We start from the raw sequence: 11675 nt of genomic DNA, 5'->3' as shown, positions 1-11675 counted from the left end.
CCCCCCCCCCAAACAAAAAAGAAAGAAAAAAAGAAGAGCTGTGTTCTCTCTAAATTTATGGCATTTTTTTTCATGCACTTTTCCTTCTCCCTTCTCATTAAGAAACCCAGGACAGGGACATCATTAGAATCTAATCATCCACAGTGATGTTACGGAAGAGATAGGCCATGGACTCCCCGTTGTGGATTCGGCGGATGGCTTCAGAGAGGATCAAACTAATATCTACTGTCTTTATCTTGGGACACTGCAGCTTCTGCACTTCGTGAGGAACTGTGTTGGTCACCACCACCTGCAGATTACCAAAAAACCCCAACATTAACAGCATGATCAACATATCCATTCAGATCCAACTGCTACTCATGAATGATTTAAGGAGCCATTCTTAACTGAAGCTTCTTAGTAGGACATGCAGATAGGTGCCATCTGAATTATATATGTGAAGACAAAGACTGAAATGAGGTCCTTCAAGTCTAATCATCTGTGGAAGGGGATGATGCAAACAATATTTTCCACCAATGGACTCCCTGAGGGCTAGTAAATCTATTTAAACTCACAGGTTCTTGGCTGCTTACAGTCAGATTAAATGACTTGTTCTGATGCATAAAACCACCCAGCGGCCCACCTCCAAATGGGAGACAGAACCCAGAGTAATACCCAGAAGGGCTATACTACAGAAAAGCAACCACATGCTGAACTTGTGGAAGAGAGAAGTGTCTGTATGAACAGTTAACTACCTATAGCGCACCAAGGACACAGATATAATCCCAGCTCCTCATCCTTTGGACAGTGCATGGAGGTTAAAGCCAATACCATAACTGGCAGTGAAAGAGTTGCTCCTGAAATGGTGGCTGTATTGTAGCCTCTCCATTCAGCCTAGATGGTGGGATTGACACTCTTCTAGGCAGACGGGGGATCTATACAGAGAAATGATTCTTAAAAGGGTCATTTGTCTCTGAACCAAAACTAAATGAAAGGTATTTTTCACACTTATAACAGTGGTGTCAAACTCAGCTTTCCCCAACAGACTGGGTCTGGATTCAGCAACAGGGTGAGCTCTGGCCATGGGAGTCAATACAGCCATTGCTCACCCCTCACCACTGACATGCGTCTCCAGCAGGGCTCTGTATCCAGAGCTTTCACAGTGGGCCCTGCCCCAAACTCCCAGCCCCTCTGGGAGCCCTGAAGGCCTAATGACAGCTCCAGGAGCCACATCCAGCCTGCAGACTGTAGGTTTGACACCCCCATTCTAACATAATGAAAAACAAGTCATTTCTGATACCTACACTGGAAGCCTTGTTTATGGTTAAAGGCTTGTGCTCCATGCTTGGGCTCTTTGGCCTTCCCACCAACTAACAAATATCAGTTTGGTTCTCCTCATCAGCACAAGGATATCAGGTGAATTGTAATCACTCGTGGAAAAGTAATCAATAGCCTCAGCTAATACACTTAAAGCCAGAGGGAGGTTAGGCTTAACCCAAAGCAAGCTTCAAAAATCTGTCCTCAAATGAATCCCAGTGAAGAACAGGGATTTTTAAGCATGTGCTCCTACTTCAGTACAAATTCTACCAGGTAAGAGTGAAATGGAAGCTGTTTTGTAGGGGTGACCCTGGAACGCTGCTTCTTGTAAGCCAAAAGCCAATGCATTTCTTCGCCTGGCATTTTTTAACTAGCCTACACACAAGACAGGGGGCCATACCTCATCAATAGAGGATTCTTCAATCAGACGGGGAGCATCTGCAGACAAAAGCCCATGAGTGGCCATCACAAAAATTTTATAAGCGCCTCGCTCTTTCAGGATCTCTGCAGCAGCTACAAAGCTTTCCACATCATCGATAATGTCATCCTGAGGGAAAAAGACATCAGGATCAGAAGGCTACTACATGTCACAGTAAGAGTAAGATTTGGTTCTCTCCATTCCTGCAGCTGTAGAATCCATATTTATTTTCGAAAGCTACAGTAGTTACACCTCAGCCACCGGTGAAGATCAAAAAAACCCATCCAAGCCAAAAACAAAGCCTTTACTAATCCATGTCATTATATTTATTTGCAGGCATTTTTGTGCTGCTCATCAGTGCAATTCTGAAGTGCCCCTGAAATGATGAACTAAGCCTCAGCACCCTTGAGAGGTAGCACATTGCTGCGGGTGAATATGAAAAGTAAGGCAGGGAGAGACTCTGGCTTGTTCAAGGTCACACAGGAGGTTTGGGGCAGAAACAATAATTAGAACAGAGAAGGCCTTGATGGTGTCCCTTCATCTGCCAAAACCTTCTGCTCAAAAGATAAAAAACACACTCATTTCAACATCCTGCAGCAGGATGAGAATGAAAAGAGCAGCAAGACATTTAGACTTTTACAGATTTGTTTGTGTATGCTGGGTTTATGCAACATGGGTAGGCATAACTCGCAAGGAACAGTTCAGGGCTTATATCTCCAGGACATATAACCATTTGAACGGCGGGATGAGCATTGATATTTAGTAGGAAAACTGAAAAGAACAGGCACATTAATATTTCAGTACTGTAGCAGTCAGTTGCTACACCAGAACAGGACTCCCATGTATATTTTAGCATACACATTTTAAAAATTGGGTTAGGAGCACACGATCCCATCCTGCAGTCCTCTTTCAGTTTCATACCACAATGATGGCGATTCTTCCTCCAACATCTCCAACAACGGTTATTGGTGGTTTTTCTTTGGCCATCATCACTGACAAAACAAAACACAACACAACCCAGTGAGATCTGTGTCGCTACATGCACAGACCAATCTACTGCATTGCAGGAGATGCCCAGATATGTTCAGTTAAGCCTGTCAGCTGCTTTTGTATACTCAGAAACCGCTAGCACTTTATATAAACTTACATTATACTGTCGCACAAGACCCACAAAACTTAATTTCAACCCAGGGGTTGAAAAGAGAGCCGCTACAAAGCATCTTAACAAAAATTAAGAGCTTAATTTCTACAGCTATCAATTACCTGCATCTCCCGCTGGCTTTAAGAGAGTTCATTTCTTAAAAGCAGCTGTGTGTCAAGATTCCCCAGTGCTAAAGCAGCCTTTGATCTAAGTGTGATGCAAGCAGCGGCACTGCTCTACACGTGCACTTCTCCTCCAAAAAGGGACCGAGGAATCGGTGGCATGGCGTGTTCACTGCCCACATGAACTGTTTTAAGGGATGTATCTAACTGCTAGCTTTGCAAACTCCTGCGAGGATCTGAGACTCTGAGGTTTTCCTTCATGCACATCACCAGTCAGCATCCCAAAGACCAATAAGACCCTCAGGATGCCAGGGCTGGCCAACTTCAATGCAGAGGCATACATTTATTGGCTTTCCACAAGTAGCACTGATGCAGGGAAGGAGGAATTCAGCCCATCTCAATTTTAATTCTACAATGCAGCACAGCAAACAGAACTTGAAAGTGGTACAGAGATTTGCTTCTAAACTCTTGATGGTGATCACATGCATAAAAGGACAGATCTGTTCAATAAGACGGTGCAATTTCCCCCCTGCCAGTCTTCAGAGGACTGCCTTTTCATAGGGATTTGTGGCATTCAAAACTACAAACAGCAGACAAAGCTCTATCTTGGGGTCAGCATCAATAGCAAAATGGAGCATTCGTATGTTTGGAATGGCTCTCTGGTTCTGGGTTTCTCCTTTAGGTGTAAGGAGAAACGCATGAGTTGCAGCACTCAGATTACTGGCATGTTGCTAGCGATTTTTTGATTCTGGCCAAGGACAGGCCACCCCTCAGCAACTTCTTCCCCCCGCAATACAAAAACATCTCGATTTATAACAATCCACCAGGTACAAAAGTCTCTGGGCTCATGTATAACACAGAGGAAATACAGTGGTTTGGTATATACATTTCATTGACATGATTTTGAATAAGGCAGGAAATCAACACCAATGGGCATCACAAAAAACTCTTAACACTGCCAAAGCTTTCTTAAAATGGCTTCAAAGATTCTTTTTTTAAAAAAAAAACAAAAACACCATCTATACTTTTTCTTCTCCCCTCTGTTAAGTGCTTAAACTTGCTACAATCTGAAACTCGTAGTAAGTTTCAGAGAAACACATTTTTGAAACATGAGTAGTAATTTTTTTCAAACACCATGTTTACAAAGAAATATAGAAGTATTTGCCAATTATTTAGCTATTTACCAGGACCAAAGTAAAAGGTTTTCCTCATTAAAAGGGGATTTTAGGCTAAAGGTGAAGGAGGCATCATTAGCTCTACCAGGTCCTAAAAATATACATCCAATTTGTTGAAAACCCCTTCTGGCACATCGATCTCATACTTTTCCAATGATAGCTGTAACTTCTCAGTAATTTGGACTGACAACAGTCAGTAATTTATTGGAGAACAGGTGACTCAGACTTTAGCGTATGAAAAGTGAGGAGTACGGTTTCAAAGGTCTATGTTGGGACAGTGCACTTTGTTGAACCACAGCCCAAAGACAACCTGCTCTTTAAACCTAATGAAGTTTCAAAAAAAATCTATCAGAATCCTGTTTGGAACAGCATGTGTTACTTAGCTCTGAATTTTAGTATAAAACCACATGTATGCAGCCACTTAGGTTCTCAATACAAGAGATTTCTCAATCTCTGGCATTTTTTCTGTAGCAAAGAGACACTGAGAGAGAAACAAAGTTCTCATGCCGAAGGGGAAGACTAGAGAAGGTGCTTTTAATAAACTAGGATTAAACTTCCTAAGAGATAAGCAGGCTAAGTATTTCAATTGCAAGCACTATCTACTGGTTAAAAATCCATTCACCCTAATTCAGAATGGAACTGTCCCTGGCCTATCTGCTGTGCACACAAACCCTGCTCATCTGGGGATGATTGTTAAGGATGGAAGGGGAATCAGAGTAATCCTTTGGATATGCAAGCGCTCATTCCTTCCTACAAGGAGTTTAATCATTATCTAGTTTTGTGAATAATAAATCTGGAGAGTTGAAATTCAGCACTGTTTAACTTGGCAAATCCATAACTTCGCCTGCAGCTTATGCTTTTGCATTCCATAATGGAAACTTAGTATTTCTTACTATGCCCAGATTTTAAAATGCCAGTTACCCAAATCAGCAGCAATTTGTGTCCTTCCTCTACATATAAATGTAGTATTCTAGCTTTTCTAAATAGGGTAGGCAGCACGGAGACCTACCCGAATCCTAAAGAGCTGCTCTCCCTTTTTCTTGATCCCTTATCTCTGTAAAGAAAAGAAAAAAAAAATGCAAGCCAATATCCATCCATACAACCGCATCAAACCTCAAAAGAACTCAGATTGCTGCAGTGCGAGGTAAAACAGGTCGCAATCACAGTAGCCACCCCCCACCCCATCCCACCTCCCAAACCTCAAATGTATTGATGTTTGCAGGAGTGCAAGGATGTGGTGGCTTGAAAAAAAACACTGCTTGAAGTCATGAGCAAGCATTTTTTCTTCCAGGTACAAAACCTCTTTATCTCTTTTGACTACATATAAACCAAGTACGATGGATTTAAACATGACTGATGGAAACCCCAGAATGACTCCTGTGAACTGGACTGCAACTGCTTCTGCAGAGTCGGGACAGCAGCCTGTGGCATTTTTTTTTAAAGCTCATTTCATAAAAACGGCTACGTTCCACTTTGAGTTTGCCTATATATCCTTTAAAATAGTCTTAACAATCCTACTTATACACAATGGAAGAGTAAAAAGCCCTAATTGTTGTTCCCTTGATATGAGTGCTGTGTACACCAGGGGTGCTCAACCTGTCGCCTGTGGGTCAGATCTGGCCTGTGGGACTCACCCCAGATCCAGAACTTGGACACCAGGGCACTGCTACCACAGCCAGAACAGACCAGGCATCTCTCTGTGTAGGCTTTTAACATTTCTGGACCCACAAAGAGCCCTGGACCCTGCACACTGGATGGGGCGCCCAATCCCAGCATGCAGGGTCAGACAAGGGCAGTGCCAGACCCCAATCCCAGCATGCAGAGGGTGGAAGGGAGCAGTTCTTGGCCTCAGAATCCCAATCTCAGGGCATGGGGGGCAGGAGGGACTAATGCTAGCCCCCAGGACTCAATCCCAGCACATGGGTCAGAGAGGGAGCAGTGCTGGGCCCCAGGGCCTCAACTGGCCCTGTGCCATTCATCTGGCCCATTGGGCCAAAAGGTTGAGCACCACTGGCATGCACACTGTTAAAAGCAACGTGATATGCAAAGAGGATATGGAATTTCACAAGCTTTCAGACTAGTGGTCTCAGTAAACGGCCTGCATGCTTTAAGGGATATCCAGGTGCCTTTATACAAAGCCAATAGTTACGACAGTTCATACATGTTAAAAAGTGGTATTCACCAAGAAAAACAATGCTGCATTTACAAGATCTTCAGAAAGCAAATCCAAGGAGTAGTAATTACATCCAGAGGGGAAGTAGAGATAACTTGCTTATGCCATACCCAAAGCACAAAAGAGGAGCAATGCATCAGGTGCAAAGTCATTTAATTTCAGCCACGTTCCTTATGACAGCCTGTCTGATTCTGGGTGGAACTGGCATATTGCCGACCTGCAACTGGCAGCAAGCTTGAAAACTGCATGAACAAATTTCAACATGTGATGGCTGACACCTTACCAAGACAGAGGAAACCAGCACAGATCTACATACATTTTGATAAGGCACAACCCAAAGCCGGATGTAAGCATTAAGATACAGGCTCCATGGAGTGGACAAAAACAAACACAGAACAGCTTTCGAGTCCTAAGCACCAAGCATTTCTGGCTTGGTGAATGAGATGAGCCATTAAAGCTTTACTGGTAGAGTAATTTTAGAACTTGGCCGCCTTATACATATATGGCCTATGCATCACTGGCTCAGACTGTGGGCCATGCTGTGAGTTATAACCCTAAGGAAAGGCATGTGGGACAATGCTGAGTGGACCATGGCTGGCACGCAAGGAAACCCATGCAGAATTCCACCAATTATAAAACTTGGATTAGACCTTCAATTCCACAGGGGTCCCGGATCCCACGTTCCATATAACGGCACATCTCAGTTTGGGTCTCTACCATTAATCAGTCTCTGGTCCACAAGTCTTTGCTCACTCAGAGGTCACATGCATGAAAGAAATCCTACAGTTGTCTACAAGCAATTCCTCACCCTACTGGAAAGGGAAGGGTGGATCATGTCTAGAGCAAGCAGGTCATGCCAAGGAAGGCCTCAACTTTCTGATCTCTTCCCAAATTCCCTAAAGGAGGGCTTCTACCTGGAACATCTCATTCACATACAACCTAGGGCTTTTCTCTGTCCTATCTTGCTTGAAGGAGTGCACAGATCTTCGTTAGCAGTGCATGCTGCGATCTTTCTTTCACAAACAATATGCACGGCCAACAACGCTATGCGAGACCTAGCTGGATTCTATTAGGCTTCCGTTACCAAAACTAGCAGCAAGGTCCCATGCCCAGAAGGCATATTATGATGACAGAGCCAAAGGCAGAAAGAACCCAGCCCCGTTTAGACCTCCAGGGTTTTGCTGAACTGACATTTAGAAAAATGCCTCTTTAGTTGCATGCTGAGCCAATCTGACCAGAAAGAGCTACAGTGAGGATAAACATAGGACCTCATATTATTTTTGTTAACCCCAAATGTCTAATTTTAGCTTATTAAAGAACAGATGTATGGCAGGCACCTCAACACAGGCAGCATTTACTAAAAAAAGTGACAGAGCTCATGGACTTTTCTGCCACCAGCTGTTTCTTTGGTATCTTGCAGCCTGGATAACAGAACTCAGCACTCGCTCAAAACCCACTAGAGATTAAAACTCAAGGACTGGAGAAGGAATCAGTAAAATGACAGCAAAATGCTACTGGCAAGGATCATCCCTGAACTTCATCCTAATCCCCCCTCGTCAATCAACTGCAGCAAAGTTTATGCAAAAGTTTTACATTTGTGTTTCAGGTATTGAGGACTGTAATGTCATTAATTAAGTGTCAAGATACCAGGAGGAATAAATAAAGAGGAAGGTGACAGTTGCTGAATTAGATCATGTCTGGATAAGCAAAGCCTGAAAATGTTTTCCACCCCCACTCTGAAACCACAGCTAGAATGGACCAGGCATATATCTCTCTGCGTAGGCTTTTACAGAACACCCAAAGCAATGCAGGTGAAGAACATGAGCCCACTTGCACATGTATTGCCAGATAGGAAATCACCAGGGATCCTGGTTTTCCCTGATAAATAAATAAATAAATGGCAAATTCTCTGATAAAAACCCCAAAATCTGAGGTTAAAATGAAACACCATTATATATACAGGTATCAATTGAACACAATGTTTTATTGATATATTTACAATTTTAAAGCAATTTGGAAGCCTACTAGTGCCTCAATCACTATAGTAAAATAAATGATAAGTACCTATAAATTTTGGTTTTTGAATTTGTTTTTTGCTTTTATCATGGAAAAAATCAGAGCTCCCCCTGCCCCCTTGGCTCACCAGGACGTGGGTCCAGGGCCCTCACTCCACTCCCAAAGCCCCCTGGCCGTGCTGGTGGCTCTCACTCCCCCCACCCCACAGCCCCCTGGCACTGCTGGTGCCCCTCACTCCCCACCCCCAGCCTCCTGAACTCCTCAACCTCGCCAGAGCAGGCCCTCAGCTGCCAGGGCTGTGGGGACACAGCCCCCTGCCCCCTGCAGCAGTGCCCCAGCCCCGGCTACTGCCCCACACTTTGGGGGGGGTCCCGCAGAGCCGGGTGGACCCGTGCGGTGGCTCCCCACTGCCGCCGGCTTCACGTCCATCTGCTTGCCACCTCTCCCTCCCCTCTGCTGCCAGCTTCCTTGCGTTCAGGGGCAGGGCCCCACACAGGCTGATTTGCCCCAGGTCCTGCACCCTGCTTGGGTCGTCTCCGCTGACCACCCTCCTGCCACTCCCCCCATCCCCTTGCAGGCTGGAACTCTGCTGCCTGCCTGCAAACAGCTTTTTGCAAAATAGCAAAGTCTACTTGTCTCTCTGTGGAAATGAGAAATCCAAGTTCTTCTCAGGTAAAAGGGAAAATCCACAGTTTTTTCTCTTTTTTCTATGGGAAACAGAAAACCCAGATCCCTGGAAGTCACTTCATACATTTTAAATTACTTTGAATATTCCACAATCACCAGTTAAGCCTTGATGCAGGATCTGCATGCTGTACCTACATAAAGGGGGCACACACTGCTCTCATATGTGGGTAAGGACACAGACCAATGCAGTGATGCCAGATTCAGTTTCATGGGAACAGAGGAGACTGAATTAGAGAACAAAATTTACCGTCAGAAACCAAGACAAGTGACATTTGTGACAATGATGATTCCCTTTTGCATCTACCTTGTCTCCAGGACTGTGCACTTATCAGCTAGTTTGGACACTATCTCTATGCACTGCACCAAGGGCAAGAAAGGAACACATTTTTGATTACACAATCACCTTTAAACCTGACAACAGTGGACCATCTATAACTAACTGCTGCTCACCTCTTCAGACGCATGCATCACACTCAATTAATTTGCTTGACAGTTCAGCTGCAAGCAGCAACATGCCATGCTTCCGTTTTACTCTCACCCACGTGCACTGTGGCCATGATTCTGAAACCGTGGCACTACAGGCCACAACACAGACCTGGAAAACTAAAGCTCTCAAAAGGGAAGAAAGAGTTGCACTTCTTCCTTACCAGTCCTGCTGTCACACTGTGAATCCTAATATTGCAACAAGTGTGGTAGGTATCGAGAACGCACCCTTCCTTCAGCTACCAGTGTTCCCACTTCCACCAAAGCATTTATCCTGGCCAGACAACCCAAGTTAGAACCCTTCCAGAAATAATACCATATGTCCCTGCATACAAATGCACACCTTTCCCCAAAAACAAGCACCTGGAAATTGGAGTGTGCATTACCTGTGAGAAATAGGGTAAGAGCAGGTTTTGCCAGCTTAAAGTTGAAACCGATAATAAAATCTGCAGCAATCCCACAAGGAGCAGAATAAGCAGGCTCAGCTCCCTAGCTGCTGTGACTGTTACTTACCACAACAAAAGATGTGTATTATATTCCAGAGTTTTGTATGCAAGAAGATATAGTAGCTAAGTACGACTAACAGGCACAGTTCAGATCCCAGGTCAGAATGGCTACTGCAATTCTATGGAAAAGCCCTGGTATTCAGAGGGAAGCGGGCAGGAAAAGGTGACTGCAGCACAAAAAAGGAAAAGGCCTGCTCTCATAACCAAGTCAAAAACCATCTCTCTGCTCAGCGGCTCTTCAGAGTCCACTTTGTTTCATTCAAATGAATGATTTTGCCGCCCACTGGCGTCTCTGTACTGAAGTCTGTACAGCTTTGCCACCATGACGCTAGCTGTAATATCAATTTCAGTGGTACCACTAAGACTAACCCAACAATTCTCAACCTTCTTAGACTCAAGGCACCCCTCATTAGACTCAAGATACATTTGGGAAAATTCCAGCTTTTAGTTTTCACTTGTTTTTCACCCTCTGGCAGCCTTGAAAGCACCACAAGGCACCCCAATATGCCACAACATCCTGGTTGAGAATCACTGGACTACGCCAATGGTCAGCTCCCACCCCTGCGCCTACCCCAGAAGTGAAATGGAGAAAGCATGATAATCTTACAGGGCAGCTCCAGGCCAGGGTGCACAGTGGTGTTTTTGACCATTGGAGGAGAATGGCGTCCATCATCCATGTCTTGCTCCGTACACTGAGCTTCCCCATGGATCACTGCTAACCCCAGTCGCAGTCTCTCAGCATAAGACTGGGCCCTGTGTGAAGGCAAAAGCGCAAGTGGAGGATATGAGGTTTGTTCAATTTTTTTTTGATCACATGGAATGACCCTTCCCTACACTGGACAGGGGAATGTAAGACTTGATCTATGTACCAGTAAGTTTCCAGCCTGATTCTCCCCCTAGTACTAAACCTGCACATTAACAGACTTGCATTTAAGAAGCATTTTTGGCTCATCCTTCCCCACATACCCCGAACACCCAGTATCTTCTCTACCTCTGTGCTCCACAAGGTTCTTGGTGTTCTCCTTCCTGCTGTCCTCACAGAAGACTGAACATCACTTCCATCCTCAGGCTCAGCACCTTGAACACGAGCCTTTCATCTGGGTGCTACCCACAAATTATGATCTCCAAATTAGTAGTGGTTGGAAGTGACATGTCTAACTATACCCAGTTTTGGCTCTGAGACCCCTTAAATAGATGTAAGCAGCCTGGACTTCCTCTAACACCCAGAAGAACAGAAATGGCTCAGTACTCCAGCTGCTGGGAACAGAGACACTGGGTCTCAGCTCCCACACGTGCAAAGGTCAGTGTTGTGATAATCCAGACACTCGCTCCTCATATATTGGCAGCAATGAGAACGTTAATCCATCCTCCTGCTGTCAAGAGGGTCCAACAGACAGGATTACCGTCTCAGCTCACACCCTGCCCATTCGCAGGCATCTTCAACGTTACCAGAGTTCAACGAGCTGCTCCCGGCCAACTAGTAAGATTTACCTCTATTTACCTTTTAGCTGCATCTGGGGATTTGGCAACAATAACTGCATTCCTATAATCTGGGATCTGGATCAGGAGACAGAAAGGATACAAAACATTTATGTTTTGAACTGTATATGAGTAAGCACTTGTTATTAACGTTACAGTTGGGTCCAAGAAGAATTATG

General features: G+C 44.6%; 1 protein-coding gene across 1 annotated transcript in view; it reads right to left on the bottom strand.

Moving 5' to 3' along the window:
• Positions 1 to 39: 39 nt before the first annotated feature.
• The window catches only part of PRPSAP1 (phosphoribosyl pyrophosphate synthetase associated protein 1), a 49412-nt gene continuing 37776 nt past the window's right edge, over positions 40 to 11675 (bottom strand). The window contains exons 6-10 of the mRNA XM_019503063.1: positions 11519 to 11574; positions 10625 to 10770; positions 2636 to 2706; positions 1697 to 1843; positions 40 to 289 (exon numbers count right to left, since the gene is read on the bottom strand). Of these exons, the coding sequence (XP_019358608.1) occupies positions 131 to 289; positions 1697 to 1843; positions 2636 to 2706; positions 10625 to 10770; positions 11519 to 11574 (579 nt within the window). The 3' untranslated portion in view covers positions 40 to 130. The remainder of the gene's footprint in view (positions 290 to 1696; positions 1844 to 2635; positions 2707 to 10624; positions 10771 to 11518; positions 11575 to 11675) is intronic.

The sequence above is a fragment of the Gavialis gangeticus genome, unplaced genomic scaffold (genome assembly GCF_001723915.1).
Source record: "Gavialis gangeticus isolate Ggan-Ray unplaced genomic scaffold, GavGan_comp1, whole genome shotgun sequence".
NCBI classification, from domain to species: Eukaryota; Metazoa; Chordata; order Crocodylia; family Gavialidae; genus Gavialis; species Gavialis gangeticus.
The sequence above is the reverse complement of the archived record's forward strand: the minus strand, read 5'-3'. Positions and strand labels throughout refer to the sequence as shown.